The 19,661-nt window shown below is 39.2% G+C and overlaps 2 protein-coding genes and 1 pseudogene across 6 annotated transcripts in view; 2 read left to right on the top strand and 1 right to left on the bottom strand.

Annotated features, from left to right (window-relative positions):
* The first annotated feature begins 10,015 nt into the window (after positions 1-10,015).
* LOC104597212 (mitochondrial import inner membrane translocase subunit TIM23-1 pseudogene) lies at positions 10,016-11,108 on the top strand (annotated as a pseudogene).
* A 2,279-nt stretch (positions 11,109-13,387) lies between these two features.
* LOC104597213 (uncharacterized) lies at positions 13,388-18,528 on the bottom strand. Of its 2 annotated transcripts, XM_010258654.3 has the most exons (4): positions 18,062-18,528; positions 17,620-17,761; positions 14,142-14,217; positions 13,388-13,706 (listed from the first exon to the last, which is right to left on the bottom strand). In XM_010258654.3, the coding sequence occupies exons 1-4, from the start codon at positions 18,330-18,332 to the stop codon at positions 13,569-13,571; spliced, it is 627 nt and encodes a 208-aa protein (XP_010256956.1). In that variant the 5' UTR covers positions 18,333-18,528; the 3' UTR covers positions 13,388-13,568. The 2 variants fall into 2 exon arrangements, with proteins under 2 accessions (XP_010256956.1, XP_088754614.1); XM_088898488.1 differs by lacking the exon at positions 17,620-17,761.
* A 152-nt stretch (positions 18,529-18,680) lies between these two features.
* The window catches only part of LOC104597215 (Pseudouridine synthase family protein), a 37,178-nt gene continuing 36,197 nt past the window's right edge, over positions 18,681-19,661 (top strand). The window contains exons 1-2 of one of the 4 annotated variants that reach the window (XR_016082634.1): positions 18,681-19,056; positions 19,146-19,178. Coding sequence is in view for 2 of the 4 variants with exons in the window: in XM_010258656.3 (XP_010256958.1) it covers positions 18,801-19,056; positions 19,146-19,178 (289 nt within the window). In the remaining 2 variants the exon portion in view is untranslated. The remainder of the gene's footprint in view (positions 19,057-19,145; positions 19,179-19,661) is intronic. The other 3 variants (XM_010258656.3, XM_010258655.3, XM_088898487.1) reach the window with 3 other exon arrangements.

Here is a 19,661-nt window from a genome sequence, read left to right as displayed (position 1 = left end):
GGAGAGTGTGTTATGACGATCGGTTATCTGATCAACAGGACCCCTCCACTCTCCTTTTGGGAAAATCATCGTATGAGATGTTGTATGGGCAGAAACCAAGCTACAAACATATACGAACGTTTGGGTGTTTGTGTTATGCGAGAAGCCTAAATCATACCAGGGATAAGTTTGCCAGTAGAGCCAGACGTTGTGTCTTTGTGGGATACCCCTTTGGGAAGAAGGGGTGGAGAGTTTATGACTTAGAAACCAATGAATATTTTATTTCCAGGGATGTGGTGTTTTCAGAAACTGAGTTTCCCTATGCTATTGAAGAAAAACAAGTCGAACACGGGCACAATCTTGAATATAACCAGGTGGAGACTGAAGTGTATGACGAGGAAGATAGTGAAAAAGAGGGAGAACAAAGCGACAGGTGTGAAAATAATGAAGGGGAGTATGATGTAAGGGGGGGCTCTGTGGAAGAAACAAATGCAGGGAATGAGCAACTTGGACGAGACCATAGAATGAAGCATCCTTCCAGTCCTCTCAAGGACTACGTCATACACACCACATGGTGTTCCAACCACAGTCTGAGCCCCTCTGCCAGTTCATCTCGCCGATCTCACTCCTCAGGTACTCCCTATCCTATAACACAGTATGTGAATTGTGATAAATTTTCTTTGCGACACCACTCTTTCTTACCAGCTGTCACAGCTAGTCATGAGCCCCAGAGTTATTCAGAGGCTGTCAAGGACTCCCGTTGGAGAGAGGCAATGAGAAAGGAAATTGAAGCTTTAGAAAACAATAGAACTTGGACAGTGGTGGACTTGTCGCCAGGGAAGAAGGCTCTCGGAAGTAAATGGGTCTACAAGATAAAGTACAACTCAGATGGCACAATAGAGCGGTACAAGGCGCGTTTGGTGATCTTCGGAAACAAACAGGTTGAAGGGATTGACTACAATGAAACGTTTGCGCCTGTGGCAAAGATGGTTACAGTTCGGACATTCCTTGCAGTTGTTGCGGCTAGAAACTGGGAACTGCATCAGATGGACGTGCAGAACGCATTTCTCCATGGAGATCTGCAAGAAGAAGTGTATATGAAGATGCCTCCTGGATTTGCTTCAAGACTACATGGTAAGGTGTGCAAGCTGCACAAGTCGCTTATGGTTTGAAACAGGCCCCTTGTTGCTGGTTTGCTAAACTCACGACAGCCTTGAAACAGTATGACTTTACCCAGTCACAATCTGATTACTCATTGTTTACGCTTCGACGGGAGCACGAACAGTTAAATATTTTGGTTTACGTGGACGATCTTGTCATTTCTAGAAATAAGGGCAATGCCATTTTGAGATTCAAGAAGTATCTCAACCAATGCTTCCACATGAAGGACTTGGGAACTTTGAAATACTTTTTAGGAGTGGAGGTCGCCAGAAGCCAGAAAGGTATTTTTCTTTGTCAGCGGAAGTACGCGTTGGATATCATATCAGAAACTGGTTTGTTAGGCGCTAAGCCAGCTGGACTTCCCTTAGAACAAAATCATAAACTAGCTCTGGCAGATGGTCCTCTGATGATAAAGCCGAAGAGTTACAGGAGGCTAGTGGATCGTTTAATTTACTTGACCATTACCCGTCCTGAATTGTCCTATTGTGTGCATGTGCTCGCTCAATTTATGCAGAACCCCCGCGAAGAACACTAGGAGGCGGCTTTGTGTGTGGTGCGATATTTGAAAGGTGACCCAGGACAGGGAATTTTCCTTCCAGCTGACAGTGATCTTCGACTGTATGCCTACTGTGACTCTGACTGGGCCAGGTGTTCACTGACACGACGCTCTCTCACAGGATACTTTGTTTTATTGGGCCGAACACCTATATCGTGGAAGACAAAGAAGCAACTTACAGTGTCCAGATCATCAGCTGAGGCGGAAGACAGGTCTATGGCAACAACTGCATGTGAATTGAAATGGTTAAAGGGTTGTTGCATTCATTAGGAGTTGATCATCCTGACCCTATGCGGTTATACTGTGATAGTCAAGTAGCCTTGCATATCGCTGCGAATCCGATCTTCCATGAGAGGACTAAACACATTGAAGTAGACTGTCACTTTGTCCGCGGTGAGATCCAGAATGGGAAGATACGGCCTTCCTACGTCCGGACTTCAGAGCAACTTGCCGATATGTTTACAAAGGCCCTAGGCAGGCAACAATTCGAACATCTTCTTGCCAAGTTGGGCATTTTCCATTTACATGCTCCAACTTGAGGGGGGTATTAAGCGAGCAAGCGAGCCTTATCTTAGAATCGCCTTATCCTCTGTAAACCTTATCCTTATCTCTTATATGTTTTAGTTGTTCTTGGTTTTGTTTTTCATTATTCTTTTAGGAGACTGTAATTACATTCCTAGTGGTGAGCCGAACTCTGCTCTGTATATAAATTCCCAGCAATCGTTTGCTGGAACAAGAATAGTAAGAAAGATCTTTCGACTGTAGTTTCTCATCTCCCTTCGACTGTAGTTTCTTAGAATGTCCTGCTGGCGAAGTCCATTCAATGAAAGATGTTGAGATTTTTAATCGGGGGAATTTCTTAGTTAAGACTTGCAATTTTTTGAGCGTAAAGAATGGACAAATTCTGCTATGGGACCAAATTAAGAACAACCACAAGTTTTCACCATGGCGTGAAAGGATTAACATAAAGATTAAAATGGTTGAAGTTCAAATAAGAAGAAAGGATCAGTGTAATGAAGTGGGCAGTAATGAAAGCTTGCCGAATGTCCTTTCTTATGAAAGGGTGAGTCTTGAAACCCCCCCAATGGTAGGCATGTGCTTGCATGGGCTTAAGATAAGATTGGTGGTTCGATGACCCAAATGAACGGGATTGAGAAAATAACTGATGACGTTTTGGCTCCCCAAGTCAGACTTGAACGTTGATTCAAAGAAAAACATATTTTCCCATGCAAGGGTGATGGGTATGTCAAATAATATCTATTTTCACGTCCCAATATGCGTTGAGACTGAACCCGATGCTCGAGATCTTGGCATGAAGGAAATTGAATACAAATACCCCAGCTCTAGTAATGGCTCTTTGCCTTCTCTATCTCGAAGTGGGGAAACCTGCTCGGAATGTTAAATAAATGACAGTAGGGGGAAACCAATTCAAAGAATTAGAGATATTAAGTTCGAAAAGAATCAAAGGGACCTTGACATGGGAAGTCAACACGTTAACTCTTACCAAACAAATTAGGAAAACCAGCTATCAAAAAGCTCTTCTCTCGGTTACGTGCATGCACAAGGGTAAAAGAATTAATGATACATGCATGCATCAAAGAGAGGGTGACCATTATTTAAGCAATGAGAACTTAAAGGGGTGGCCAACCCAAATAGAAGTTCTCGAATACAGAAGTACAAACTACTACTCAGTGACCCAAATGGCTTCTAGGAAGGCTGAGTCAAGCAAGGTGAGAATGTCACTTTTCAAATGTGAAGCGGAGAGTTCTCATGCGAGAGGAAGTAGTGACAGATGATACTCAAACATTGCCCGTGTAAATCTCGATGAATTAAAGGTAAATTCAAAAATTGATGAGAGGTTGTTGAATAGCCTGTTTGCAAAAATATTTGGGGAGGAAGAACCCCTTGATGCGATCACGAAGAAAGCCAAGGAATGGAAGCTGGAGTTCAAGACGGATATTCAGAAACTAGGTAATGGCTTTTTTTTCTTAATTTCCTTCTCTTCGCATGAAAATTACAAGAAAGTGATCGTGGAGGGGCCTTAGTTGATAAAAGGTAAATACTTGGTCCTCGTCCCCTGGAAGTCGAGGTTTAACCCATTCAAGGCAAAGCTAGAAACAACGAATATATGGATCAGACTTCTGGGGTTACCTCTGGAGTGTTGGAATAAGGAGGACCTTGAAATTATTCTGAAAGAGGTAGGTATGAAACTTGATGATGACACAAAAAAAAAAAAATGAAAAGAACTATGTACCCGAGAGTCTGTGTTCGAGTTGATCTAGATGCACCGTTCATACTTAGGATTCCCAATACCTAAGGGGGGATCGAGATCCATTTGAAAGTTTTCTATGAAAATTTTTTTGACCTCTGCATCAACTATGGATGGAGAGGTCACAAGTATTTTGAGTGCTCAAAAAATAAGGGCAACAAACATGATGACGGGTGGACATTGGTTCAAAATAAAAGGAAGACGAATTTCTTCAAATTGAACGAAGAAACAAGGCAGCTAAATAGGAGGTCTGTGGCTAGAAGAAAGGAACGGACATGGAACGCAAGGAAAGATCAGTGGGCTCAAGCCAAAATGGTAAGAGTTGGGTTGGCTAAAGAGGCTCCCAAAACGAGATTTATCACTGCCAACCATGCAACGATTGAGCCATCCAAAAGCCAACCAGCCCATATGGTGCAGACAAAGTGGATTCAGAAAAACAAATTTTTGGATCCAAAACAAAATAAAAGGAATACCAACGGTAATTTCCAAGGTATGTTTGTGGATAATAATCCAGAAGATACCAACTTCTCTAGTCTACAGGGCTCTGAAGCAAATCATGAGTTTAAGTATTTCCTTGTTAAAGAGGACGGAGAGAACAATGAAGGAAAATAGAGGATGATGAAAGTGAAGATGAAGAGATGACAGAGGAGAACAAACAGAACGTGGAATACTCAATGAACATTAACGAGATTAACACTACATTCGCCAGGATTGAAGGGGACAACATGGGTCCAAGTTTTGAAATGGTTAACCATGCAGATTCTTAGTTGGAATGTGAAGGGCACAGGCAGGGCTTGCCTCCGACGTCAGATTTCAGATCTTATTAGGTCTCATAATTTACGAATTTGCTTTCTTATGGAAACTAGAGTTATGCCTGAACGGGCAAAGAAGGTTGTTAAATCTCTTAATTTTGAAAATTATTTTATCATTGATTTAGTTGGTTTTTCAGGGAGGTTGTGGATTTTATGGAGAAAAAACTTTTGTAACCTTCAAATCATCTCTTCTAATGAAAGATTAGTTCATGTTTGCATCAACGAAAAGAGCTCAAATGCTAGTTGGTTTTGTACTTTTCATTTATGCGCCTCCTTGTAAAACTAATCAAAAAATGGTATGGAATTGGGTTAGAGAAATTGCAAATAATACTAGGGGACCTTGGCTCGTCCTGGGTGACTTTAACAGTTTTCGGTCAAGAGAAGATAAAAAAGGGGGAGGGGAGGCTCCCCTTAGACATATAAGGGATTTCAATGAATTTATTAGTGACTGTGGGTTAATGGATCTTGAGATGAAGGGTAATCATTTTACTTGGAGAAATAAGAATACCGGGGAGAGAAAGGTTCCCAAATGCAATCCTTAAAAATTTGCTTATTTTGAATTCCAACCATACCCCTTTGATTCTTTTTACTAATTTGCACCAAAGTAATGGCTGAAACCCTTTAGATTCGAAGCAATGTGGTGCCTTCACCCATCCCTCAGGAAGTGGTTAACCAAGCATGGAAGATATTGAAACAAATGGCTCAAAGGTAGTGAAATTTATAGAAAAAAAAAGCAGATTCGTTCATTTAACATGAACCATAAGAAAGGCTAGAAACAGAATTACTTTCATTAAAAATGAGATGGGGGAAAGGTTGGAGGATCAAGTGGGATTAGCGATTTTATTAACATGGATGTTTGTGTCACTAATGATCAAAATGACCTTAAGGAAGTTTCTGATGTTGAGATCTTCAAGGCCCTTCAGTCTGTTGGAGATCTCAAAGCCCTTGGCCCGGATGGCCTAAATGCTTTACTTTTTAAAAAATTTTGGGACATTATTAAGGATTCCTTTTGTGATGTAATTAAAGCTTTCTTTCATTCTATTCTGGGAAATTGTGCCCCATCCTAAACAAAACTTTTATTGCCCTTATTCCAAAAATAGAAAACCCTGAAACTATTAATAACTTTCGACCCATAAGTTTGTGTAATGTCATTTACAAAGTGATTACAAAAATTCTAATAAATAGAGTAAAGCCTCGGTAGGACTTAATATCTCCATATCAAAGTGCCTTTGTCCGAAACAAACAAATTAATGATAATATCCTGATTGCACATAAAATGATGCATAGTATGAGAAAAAATAAAGGAAAAAAAGGGATGATGGCTTGTAAAATTGATATAGAAAAAGCCTATGATAGATTGGAATGGGACTTCATTGAGAAAGTCCTTAGGAAATTTGGTTTTCATGTAAAATGGATAGGCTGGGTGATGGAGTGTGTTAAGACTTAGTCTTTCTAAATTTTGGTTAATGGGTTTCCAACTAGGGAATTCCACCCATCCAGAGGTTTAAGGGATCCTCTCTCTCCCTATTTATTTGTTCTATGTGCAGAGGCTCTCTCCAAAAAACTTGAGAAGGAAGTTTTTATGTCAAAAAATTCCATTGGGTGCAAGACTACAAGAGAAAGTCCAAAAATTCCTATTCTGCAATTTGCAGATGACTGCCTTATTTTTGCAGAGCCTTACCTGCCTTACGATTAAAGAAATATTGGGAAACTTTGCAAGCACTTCAGGACAACTTCCAAATTTTAAGAAATCTTTCATTCTTTTTTCAAAAAATGTGCCAAAAAGATTCCAAAAAATTATAGCAAGGATTCTTAAAATTCCAATTGAAACATCCACAAATTTCTACCTAAGGGCACCTTTGATTAATTTCAGAGTTTTAAGCAGCTCCTTTAACTTTATCAAGGAAAGAGTGGAGAAAAAATTATCTAGTTGGAAAAGGAATTCTCTTTCTATGGCAGGAAGAATAACACAGCTCAAAGCATCTACAAGTATGATACCCCATTTCATCATGAGATCCTTTAGGCTTCCTAAAAATATCATTGAAGATATTGATAAAGCACAAAAAAACTTTTTGTGGACAAATTCTAGTCGCAAAAAACCTCTTCACCTTCTGAGTTGGCCTAATGCCTGTTGTCCAAAGATTTGGGGTGGTCTTGGCCTCTCAAATTTAAGATGGGTTAATGAGGCCAATCTAGAAAAGTTAGGATGGAAAATTCTTAATGAGAAAAATAATTTATGGGTTAAGGTTGTTAAGGGAAAATACCTTAGAAGAGAGGAATTCCTTAATGTTAGGTGCAAAAAGGATGTCTCGTGGGTGTGGGGAGGGATCCTTGCCTCAAGAGATATGTTGGTAAAAAGGTCTTGGCTGGGTCATAGGAAATGGTAAGTCCATTAGTTTTTGGGAAGATAGATGGGTTGGGAATGATTCCCTTGCGGATTGCTTTGAAGCCTCTTTTCAATAATTAGAAAATATGAATGTTGGGAAGGTAATTGACTAAGAAAGAAAGATTTAACTGGATAACAAAATTAAGTCCCAAGTGCCGCAAGGTGTTTGGGAAAAAAATTAAAACAATTTTCATTCCCATTGATGAAAAAGAGGATATTATTATTTGGAAAATGACTTTAGACGGAAAATTTTCTATAAAGTCGGCTTACAAAATCAAATGTAACATATTTCAAAATGGAAACGAAAACTTCAATTGGGGAACAATGGTGTAGAACATTAAATGCCAACCAAAAATTTAATTTTTTCTATGTTTGTTTCTCAAAGACAGACTTCCTACAAAGGGTTTCCTAAGAAATAGGGGTCTTAATATTGATGGGGGGTGTTGTTTTTTGTGGTGAGGAAGAGGATCTTGATCATATCTTTCGAAGTTGTGATTTAACAAGTGTCGTCGGTAGTGGATAACAACATTCTAAGCCCAACAACCAATCAGAATGGTGGGCTAAAATTCATAATGAGGACATTAAAAACAATATAAATATGAAAGAGAGATGTGCTCTTATTTTATGGAAGATTTGGAAGAATATAAATAATAAAATCTTTACTAGTATTTCGGTGCCCTCCCAAATGATTATTGATAGAGCGGTTTTGACTTGCAAGGAATTCAGAGAGTTGAGAAATGACCCAATTTCAATAATTGGAAGAATATTAAGTGGATCCCTCCTGAAGTTGGGTCGATTAAAATTAACTTTGATGTTTCTTGTCATACCAATGGTATGTGACTATGGTATGGTACTATTGGTGCGGTGGCTAGGAACCATAGGGGTGAGATTCTAGATTTCAAAGGCTACTCTCTTGGTGTTTCTACGATCAATAATGCAGAGGCTTGGGCTGGGTGGGAAGCTCACAACCTAAGGGCAAACTTCAGAGAGGCGGAGGTGGTGATTATTGAAGGGGACTCAAAGCTGGTTATCTCTTGTCTCAAGAGCTAGACCCATTCTCCTTGGAACCTAAGGAATAGCATTCAAGATTGTCTAAAGTTGAAGGATCGACTAGAGGGTTGAGTAAGTTATAGACATGTGTTTAGAGAGACGAATCAAGTGGCTGACTGGATTGCTAATGAAGCTCATTCTAGGTTAGGTTGCTTGCATCTTGATCTTTGTAATCTTTGAAGTGGTTTAGTAGCTATTTGTAAAGGAGACTTTTGGGGACGTGCTACCCCCAGGCTTGTGTAGCACATCCAGGTTTCTATGAAAAAAAAAAAAAAAACTCAGGATGCCCAAACTGATATTGGACTTGGGTTAGAGTTTGGATCCATTCAAAACTCATGTTGCACTTGCACCCCCTACTGCCTGGATAGTTCTCTTCTTTGATGGAAAGAGCCCCTTGAAACCAACCAATTCTCCTAGGTTTTTGGTTCACATGTATTGACAACAACCTCCAATAGAGGAAAACTCAAAGATGCGTGAGAATGGCATGGCACTTCATTCAAAGTTCAAACTGCAACCCAATAGTCACCCTATACTAAGGAATTGAGCAATTTTGTTTTTCCAAAATTACCACGCTGGTACATCTGGATATAATTTCTTAGCCAAATTCCCAACTACAAACATAGTACTTCAAAAAAATATTTTTCCCTACAAAATTAACAAAGATTGGTTAGATGAGTCTAGGGTGGCATTTGGTAGTGCGTCCATGATAAGATATGGTGTTATGCTATCTGTGGACGGGAACCGTCCACAAAATAACATGGACAGGGACGGGCCACACCCCAATTTATCGTTCGCAGTATTTTTCTTATTAATGGTCCACACTATGGTGTGGATAGTTTGTGGGAAGGTTTCAGTGTAATGCACCTGCGTCACATTGGTCCAATTAGTCTCATTTTATTTAATCTTTTAATAATTTTTAAAATTTAAAATTTTAATATTTTATCAATAAAATAATAACTTTTAATGTTAATTCTAGCACTGGTCTGATGGTTCTCCTTCTCAATTCTTTTTTCATTATTTAAATATTAAATTTTTAATATTTTTATCAATAAAAATATTTTTTTAATAATTAAAACAATATTTTTAATTATTAAAAAATGCAATTGTTGTCTACGTATTGATGTTTTTTTTCAATTTATTTACCATATAAAATGCAAAAATTAGACATTCATGATCGACTATGTAGATCTCTCATAAAATGTATATGAGATACATGGAATAAAAAAGCATGGTCCACACCACACCTACAGAATGCCACCGTGGGTGTGGATTGATCCGATTTACACAATCTATCCATAGTTCAGAACAACTATGGACTATGGTGTGGTGTACATTGATCCCTATCACAGGGTGTTGTGTTGACCAATCCACACCCACAAATTTTTCATCCACATTACAGAATACCCCCTAGATCATCTGGCAACAAAATAGGTTCCAACACTCTCTCAACATCATTTGATACCATACATCTTATACATGATAGATCCACTTTTATGATAAGTCCCAACAAAATTTTCTCACCTCCCAATCTCACCGTGAGATATGTGGTGTTAGATCATATCGGGAGGGTCTTGGAACATATTTTGTTGGTAGATGACCCCCAATTCTGATTAAGTTAGGTGTGGTGTCAGATCATATTGAGAGGGTCTTGGAACGTGTTTTGTTGGCAGATGATCCCAACTCTGATCAGGTTACGTTGTGAAATCTGCTGCCTTGATTGGCTTAAAAAATTAGAATTAGGCATATAAAAGCCCAATTGGACATATTAATGCTTCTAGTGGCCTGGCCTTCTGGGCTTTTTGAAGTTAAAATTTAAAACCTTAAACCCTACCAAAATAAAACCGCATAAAACTTAAACCTCTTAGCTGCTGCTAGGGTTTTTGGTCTGAAAACTGTGACGACCTTCCTCCCTAAGTCCCTAAATCTCATTATTTTTAGTCTGCAAAGAAACATAACATAACCCTCTCTCCTCGATCGCTTCTAGTCACCCATTTTCTTTCTACTATGGCGGACTGGAACGAGCACTCTGATCGCAAAACCCGTGTCTACCATCCTTACCAAGACCTCAATGTCCCGATCCAAAACCTCTATAACCTCCCAACTTCCCCTGAATATCTCTTTGACGAAGAGGCTGTCGTTCAACGCCGTACTTGGGGCCAGAATCTGACGTACTACTCCGGTTGTGGTTACCTCGCCGGCGCCGTTGCTGGTGCCGCCAAAGGATCCGTTGAAGGCCTCAAAGCTGCCGAGCCCGGTGATACTATGAAGCTGCGGATCAATAGAGTTTTGAATTCTGGTGGCCATATTGGAAGAAGGTACGGGAATTCGTTTGGTATTGTGGGTTTGATCTTCGCCGGATTGGAAAGCGGGATTGTATACATGAGAGACAAGGATGATTCATTGAGCAGCGTTTTGGCTGGGCTGGGCACTGGAGCTCTCTACAGGGCTGCCTCTGGGCCGCGCTCTGCTGCCATTGCCGGCGCAATCGGAGGATTGGCTGCAGGTCTTGCGGTTGGGAGCAAGCATGTGTTCAAAAGATACGTTCCGATATAGAACCTGTCCTTTACTTTCCGTTTCTTCTTCTGGGTTCAATCTTCTTGAGTCTAGGCCTCACAGAGATTATTTTATAGTTTTATGGGTTTACCTCATTTCTTGTTACAATTGATGGGATTGGTATATTACTGCTAGATGTACATCAATCCGTCGACTTGCCTAGTTGCCTTTAGGTTTTAGTGCTGATCCGATCCTCTCTGCAGGGTATTTTGATATAGAGATTGTAACCTCATTTTTAATCAATCAATTCAGAAGTTTAATGTTATGGGTTTTGATTTTTCTGTGATGTGACCATCGCCGTTGTTAAATGTAAATTGTTGAATATGGATCATGGGTTCCTTACTTTGTAGATGGGCATTTTGATGTTTATGCAATGAGCATACTAGTTTATTATATTTTATATGGAATTGTCTGTATTTAAGCGGGGTAAGTTGGTACCATTTTCATTGATAATTTCTGTAGCTTCCGGTCATGGGGGGACACACCATATATGGAAGAGATTGTCATACTTGTTAGGAAGTAGGTTAATTGCTGTTGTAAAAGGTTGGATATAACTTTGTAAGTACGATTCAATGTATGGAAAGTAATAAAAACAAAAAAGTGAGGGAAGTGATTGTGAGGTATGGCGGCCTTTCTGATGCAATAATTTTATCTTTGGTTGGATGGAGCCTGTTGTTATTGTTTGGCTTCCTTCATTCTTTTCTTCCTCCCCCCCACCACCATTTTAGAGTAAGAAAATCACTTGTGAGATATGGCTTGCAAGGATGTTCTAAATATATCGAAGGCAGTGTTGAATTTGGTCAGACACCTTGTAGGCTTGTTGCTTAAATATTGGGAGTATGCTTGAGTTTTAATCCTCTTACAATTGAATGTTGTAACTGGGCTAAGATAAGTATGGTGGCAATCAAGCATTAAATTTTGGACGATTATATCCTTGAAACTGAGATGGGATTTGGAATGATAATCAGAGGTATTGAGGGAATGTTGCGTGTTATTCTTTGTGCTTTAGAGCATAAGAGAATGTGTGGTATGGAGGTGTGGGAGGCATTGAGTCATTGTCATAAATATTGCTTGTTTAGTGGTTGCTAGATAATGATGGTTTCATGGTTATGTTGATTATCCCTGTTGTGTTTAGGGTATCTCTGGAAGCCTTGCAGCTACTTTGCAAGTCCCTAGTGAGAAAAAAGTTCTGCCATATTTGTTTACAAGATAGTTAAGCTGCTAACATTTTTGGTATCAAGAACCACTTGAAATGATCTGTATATATATATTTCTTTTGCATAATTTCTTGCCTTCCCTAAACGATTGGCCTGTTAATGGTTTGGGGATTTTGTGGAATATTTCCACTACCCTATTGAGTGTGTTTACTGATTTTCTGAACTAATGAGATGCTTAAGCACTTGGCTATGATTGGGATTTGGGAAGAGGCTCAGCCTATTACTTTTCCGCATCTGAATAGTATTCCTGTACCATAGTTTTGTTGCATGACCATTTGCAGCTAAGACATTCATCTAGTAGTTTTTCAAGACACTTTTAACTGTCTACCCCATGAAAATTTCCCAACTGAAGTATTCCAACTAATACTTATACCTCCAAAAGCTTTGTTTTTAAACCCCTTCTAACTTCTAATTTGTAAAGGGGCAAAAAATATAACTCAAATGTTTCAGCATGAAACTTTTTTCCAGCCATTTTACATTGGAACAACCCAACAAATGGACTCTAAGATTCTATTCTACGAGGTAACCATCCCTGTCACACTGTCACAAAATATATAAGCGACAAATACATACATGCATTACTCACTATCTCATGAGTTTGGATCTGCTGACCACACTCATTCAGCCGCAAGTTGAGAATTTTGGTGACCGCAACACATCCTATGTTCCATATCTGTGGCTGGGTGAACGTGGCCAGCAATGTGTTATCGACAGTAAGGTTTAAAGTATGGGTCGATACGTATCGTTTCAGGACCCTTCTGTACGCCCTTACTCCAATGCATATTGATATTTTGAACTTTGATCGTCAGCAGATCCGAATCCCTCGAATCCATGCTCTGTTGTGAGACTGGAGACATGATCGCTATTCAGTAATCATCCCTCTGCAGTCTGTAATATCAACAGTCCCGTCTGAGATATTTTCCATATAATTTAGAATGCCCCGCTGTATCACAATTTCGGTTCTTTGCGTGGATTCCAAACTGTCTTAACAAGTTAACAGAGTAAAGAGGTATTTTAACAGCTCGTCATCTCGCAAGGGTCGCAAGTCGCAACAACAAACTATGGCTGTAATCAAATGCATGGTTTTGTTTTTGAAAACTAAGAAAATGTTACATAAGCAAAATCATTTGCCTCTAAAGAAAATTGTCTGTGTTCAACTGCCTGTATCGATTGGGAGAGCTCGTCAACACTCAACAGCACAGGCTGTTGAACGTGGAGCTGTTATCAAAACTCAACCAATACAATTGGATAATTTAACTGCGGAAACTCAATTACAACTCCAGAAGAGTAAGCCATTTGGATCAGAAAATATGCATTATGTAATGATAGAGAGCTCACAGTTTCATCACTTTCTGATTAAACTCTTATTATAGTAATTTTGATTTTGATTAAAGAACATAGGCGTCAGGTAACTATGGCTCCCTGCATTGGTTAGAAGTTAGAACTACATTGGTCCAATTACATTGCGTAAACAGGCTCTTTTGGCAAGTTCTCAATTGCACTTTCTTTTAACCAAATCTTTACACCGACTATCTATCATACAACAAACCAAAAATATTAGCTATTTCCTACTTTGTCTCTTCGTCTATTCTGATTCGCTAGTTGCAACCTCCTCTGGCAGTTCAAACGCATCAACCTCTGCGAAGTATGCTCTTTGTTGGTCGATAAAATTTTGAGGTAAGGCATACTTGTTGCTACCTTTTCCAGGCACCGGAAAGCACTCCTGTAGAGAAAAATGGTAGGTTGAGAAGTTAATGTAAACGGTGCCCTTTTTTTTTTGATCAATAATGTAAACGGTGCCCTTATCAAAAGAAAAGTGTAAATTATGAATGTAGAAAACCATATTACAAATTGGGTACCTAAAGAACTGACACGAAAAAGCAATGACATTCAATAATCAAAACTGACACGTATTTTTCAGTTGATACCTAAAGAACTAACAAATCGGCAACTAAGTGAGTTAGTAAAAAAAAAAGGCTGCTTCAAAGTCCTAGTCTGAATACATTATATTAACATTGGAGACCTTAAAGAATGGGAAACCAATACTAAAGAAAATAAAGCATAAGAGGTCCAAAGCAGCCAATGTTGAGTCTTATACCTTAAAATCCTTCCAGGAAAATCAGAATTTATGAGTAGATAGAGGGTTCAAACTTCAGACCTTTTTTCTTTTTGAACGGGGAACCCTGCATGTCTTAGAGAAGCCAAATTTCTTATGTTCTTCATTGGTTTTATCCCTATTTGAATAACAAAAGCAGACAAAAAATGTTAGATTATACATAAATGGTTAATAATATACCCTAAACATTTTCAATATCTTAGAAATGATACTCTCATTAGAAGAAATTCAAGATCTTAAGGTAAGAAAAATATGAGAAAGAGAAGGGAAGGGGGTGGGATCAAAAGTTGCAGACACAAAGGAAAACAATTACCTTAAGGATAACAAAAGTCTGAAGAGAAGGGCATTCATGAAGAGGAATCAGTCATTGAAAGTTGTTAGATTCTTTCTGCTCAAGGAAAAGCAGAAAGAATCTAACTCTATAGGCCTAGTCTCCAATAGATGTACTGACATAACACAGTTTTCATCATTGATTTTTGATGGGCTTTTATTTTTATTTTTGATCAATTTGATGGGCTTTTATTTATTTATTTATTTTGTGTATGCCCAGCATAAAAGCTAACAGCATATAGATAACCTATTGACGGCTATTTAAGGTAAAACACACTGATAATTCCTATATAGTAATTTAATCAAGGATGCTAGAAAGCTTTGATTTCTTATTCTCTAGATGCTTGTTCTGGCTTTTCCTCTGCCAGTTAGGAATGGCAACCAGGTGGGTTCAGGGAGGGTTTTGTAAATTCTATACCCTATCCGCTTCCCTATACCTTCCAATCCATACTTTCCCTAAAACCCATAACAGGTTGGATTTAAAATCCAAACACTTCCTATACATGAAAACGCAAAATCCTCGCCGACTTTACCCTCTCTACATTTGAGGGTGGGGTGGGTTGGATTGGCAGGTCGGATTCAGAACCCACATCTAATTTCCTATTATTTTTTGTTATATATAAGCAATATACAAATTAAATAGCATGAACAAACATCAAAGTTTCCATTTATTTGATTAAAAGATATAAAAACACAAACTATCAATTAACTTTACATACAATTCAAAATATTATTACACAAAATGCCAAATATATAAGTTCATATGCCTTCTAACAATGGATTGGAGAGAGACCCATCTTCACCCCACCCCAAAATCTGTTTTCAAGCAAAAAAACCGCCCTGGGTAGGGTAGAAATTGCATCTCTACTATGCTAAAACAGTTCTTGCAGAAAGTGAACATACAAGACAGCACAATTTGTTTATATTATTTTCTATAAAGCAAAGAAAAAAATCAGGTGGAAAGGATAAATACATGACTCCGTTTATTCCCTAAGACTGCGTCTGTTTGCAGTGTAAATTGGTATCAATGTAAAATTCCACTGCTGGTTCATTTTTGTCTGCGTTTGTTTTCCAGTGTAAGTCAAGATTAATGTAAAACTCCACTTCTGGATCATATTTGTCGGCATTTGGATGGAGTGGAGTTTTACATTGTAAATCAATGTTAGAATGGAGTTTTACATCAATAATCGACGTAAATACTATATTGATAAAATCGATGTAATTACATCAATTATCACGTTTTTCAAAGCACAACGGTTCATAGATTTTAAACTATGTGTTGAATTCTATCGATAGACTTTTAGATCAAATAGAGTTTTACACCGCTTCCAAACGCAGCCCAAGTGATGACAAAACCGTGATATAAGCATTGCATCACTTAAAACAACTGAGGCAAACTCCAGTTCCATTATGCAATAAACTGGAGACATTCAGTTCAATTAGGAAGGATAATTTTGTTGAGTATACTGTTAGAAAATATGCAAAAGCCATTTCTATCTTAATGGTTAGCCTATTCATAATTCAGAATGCGGCGAACACAGATCCTCAACTCACCAAAACTAAAGAATAACAAATAAAGAAAAGGGCAAATTTCTTGAAGTATCCTTATGGTTTAGCTAATTGACTAACTATACCCCTATTGTTCCCCGAAGTTTTCTGACAATTGACTAATCCTTCTTTGTCATTAACTGGCACCAACGGATATATGAAAAAGACTATTTTACCCTCCACTTTTCTTTAAATTTTCAAAAATACACCCATCTTCATCTACTGTGTCGACATCCCTAGTGTCAACAATGTTACTCGACCAACCAAGACTGGTCACCCATCTTCATTGTTGACGGATCCACTGATCTGAAGCTCGATAGAAGTCATTCGCTTGAAGCAATCTGAAGCCAAAAAACAATTTCTCCCCATTTTCGCTCTTTGCCATTCACACCCATAAAAATAGTTTCTCTTCTCATTAGAGCGGAGGGACAGGAAGCTGAAACTGTTGGAACTGCAGATCAGACAACAGTAATCTCAAATCTATCACCAGATGGGAAAAGCATATCAGAAGAAACAGGAAGCCAAAACCTCCTGAACTGCCGGAACTGTAGATCGGACAATAGTAAGACTCCTCCAGTTATGGTCGGAACCACCGTAACTGTAGATCGGACAACATAAGACTCCTCCAGTTACGGCCAGAACAGTAGATCTCTGAGATCTCTCTCCCTCTCCCTCTCGTTCTCTTCTCTGGAACCGCTGGAACTGCAGAGGTCAGATGCTATAGGGGAATCGCAGACTCGCAGTTACGGCCTTTCCCCCTCTTCCCTCTTGCTTCTCCCTCTCTGGTGCCATAGGGGAGCCGCTGGAACTGCAGAGTTTCAAGATAAAGAAGTGATGGCACAAAGATCACCGACGAAACTGCAATAACAATTGCCAGTCAGGTCCATTCTTCTCTTGGTTTCCAACGAAACTCACACTCAAACAACTGTCTCTACCACCTCTGCACTGATTTGTAAGATTCCTCCAGTCCACTTTCACTTTCTCCTTGAACCCAGGAAGGTCAGCTTTGAATACATGGGCTTTTGGGGTCCCCTTCCAATCGATGCAAGCATTGGCTAATGCTGCTGCGTCAATTGAGAATTGAGGTGTGGTAAGCGCAGAGGTGAAAGGAAAATCCTGAAAAGGATCCCAAATGTCTAGAGAGAAGGGATAAAAAACATTGCTTCGTTGGCCACCGAAGATGCTTGGGATGATCAACATCTCTGCGAAGTAAGAGATAACTGAAACGCTTGCTAGCTACGTGCAGAAGCCTTTGAGTTTGAGAATGCTGGAATAATGAGGAAGAAAGCCTCTGGACGAGACTGAGACGGAGATGGAGAGGTTTTTAGGATGGTATTTAGGGTAATTTTAGGAATGGAGATGAAAAGGGTATTTTAGGAATATTTGACAAATATATCAGTCATGTGATGTAACAGAGTTAAATGATGCTAGTCAATTGTCAGAAACGATAGGAATAGCATTCGGTATGAATTAAGTAAAGTATAAGGGTAGTTTAAGAAATTTAAACTAAAGAAAACTAATAATTTTGTTTTAATGCAAGCAAAAACAGAATACAACCATGCCCAAACGAACCATCGGAGAGATGTGAAGAACGTGGTTAGATGGGCAATTGGGCATTCAGGAGAGACGGAGATGGACATACCCAATGCGCGTGATCCTTCGCACAGGAGGGCAACTGGATGCTTTTCCCACTGCAACCGCCTTTCCTTCATTCTTTCTTTTCTCCTCACTCCGTGTTCGACTATAGACCTTAAGAATCGCGGAATTATTACCATGTATAGCTTCTACAAAGACCAAAACAAAGATCCGTGGACTTCAGAATTCAAAACCTCTTGTTGCAATTAAAACATAAATAATCCACGATTTGGTTGAGAAAACCAGCAAATGATTCACTAAACGACGTCAAAACCCTAGAAATTTCACGTAAACGAATGAGCATTAATACTGATTTTGGGGAGCAAGAGGGCCAACTTACGGGCCAAAGGTTCCATATTCTAGATCAGAATAACAACTAATCAACTTGAACTGAAGTCAAATCCGAGCAAGAAATTTGAAGAAGAACGGGAAGATGTTGCGAAAATTACCAGAACTAACAGATCTTGTTTGTTGAGGAGGAGGAGTAGAAGGTGAAATTGAAATTCCAGGGTTTTCGGCGGCATTGGATCCGGTGCTGGTATCATACTTGAGGGAATTGTTGTCGGCTGCTTTTGTAGAGCGAGAGTGCTTTCTGGGTTTAGCGTGAGAATGTGAGGAGATCCGAGAGCTGACGGTGTTGGTGCAGTCGGAAAGGGGTTTCCTCTTCTTCACCCTTCTCTCATCTTCCATGACTTCCCTCCCATTCACCATTCTGCTCATACGAAGTTGAGTGAAGCTTCCAAGCTTGTCCAAGAGGCTATCTTATATCTATAATTCCATTTCAGAGAAGGATAGATGGCGGGAAGCTTGTTGAGATTAAAGGACGGGTGATATTAACCGTCAGAGGTCGAGGACTTGTCAGTTTCCACAGACGATGAGATCTCTATCCCACTCGATAGTTCGTTCCTTTCAAGTTCCAAATGGACGAAGAAATTTTATTATGATTTCGACCTTATCGTGACAAATGTATGGTCGCATCGTGAGCACTTAGATATTTTTTCTATTTCTTCTGATTCTTTATTCATTTGATACTGGATTCCTACCCGACCTATCAAACGGATATTATTGACCCGGTTTACTGAATTGCCAAAAAGGGGCAATTTGCCCGCTCCGCCGCTCGGGTCTTCTTTATCCATACTCACTTAACTGTAAACTGTCTTGGGAGGGGTTTCTCTTCGCAACGTTTACATGGCCGTCTCTTCTCTGCGGCTACCGCTCTCGCCGTGGATAAGGAAGCCGAGTTCAAGTCTCCTGCTATCGAAGCCTAAGTCCTTGAGGATTTTTTGTTGTTATTGTTGTTCTTCTTCTTTCTCGATCTCTTCCCAAACCCTAGAACTACCATCGTCTTCGGAGCAGCCGGTCGAGGCTGTCGGACATAAATGGGAGCCCTTTCGGAAGAAAAAAGTCGTAATGCGTGTCGGATATGTTGGAACCGACTACAGGGGTAAGCCTTCGAAGTTCGTTGATGAAAGAAAGAAGATATGATATGTTTAGTTTACTTTGCCTCTGATTTCTTATCTGATTATTTTACAGGTTTGCAAATGCAACGAGATAGCTCATTATCGAGTAAGCTTCTGGACCCCTCCCCCCCAAATAAATAAATAAATAAATCCTAGTCTCTTTACTTATTCTGATTTTTTTGCTTTTTTACTTCTGATACATGTGAACCTCACATTAGGTTTCCATTTCATTTTCTAACTAAGGAAAACCCCTGAAACTAAGGCTATGTTTGGTTTGAAGGAAAATGTAGGGAAAGGAAGGGAAAGGTAAGGAAACCTTTACAACCCTTGTATTGATTTCCCTGTCTTTCCCTTCCTTTCCCTACCTTTTCCTTCAAACCAAACATAGCCTAAGTTTCCCATGATTCTGTATTAAGAAAATCTTTGAGTGGAAACCTTTTGGTTGTGACGCTTGCATTCTGAATTTAGATTTTATTCTTTGTATGTGTCTTTAATCTTTATGCTTCTCAACTGGTTGACTAACCAAACACACTTTGTATCTTGAATAAAAGCTCTTTACCATAGAAAAATGCGCCAAATATGGATTCAA

Source organism: Nelumbo nucifera, chromosome 2, assembly GCF_055504915.1.
Source record: "Nelumbo nucifera cultivar China Antique chromosome 2, China Antique-T2T, whole genome shotgun sequence".
In the NCBI taxonomy this organism is placed as follows: domain Eukaryota; kingdom Viridiplantae; phylum Streptophyta; class Magnoliopsida; order Proteales; family Nelumbonaceae; genus Nelumbo; species Nelumbo nucifera.
This window is presented reverse-complemented; position numbering and strand designations above follow the sequence as displayed.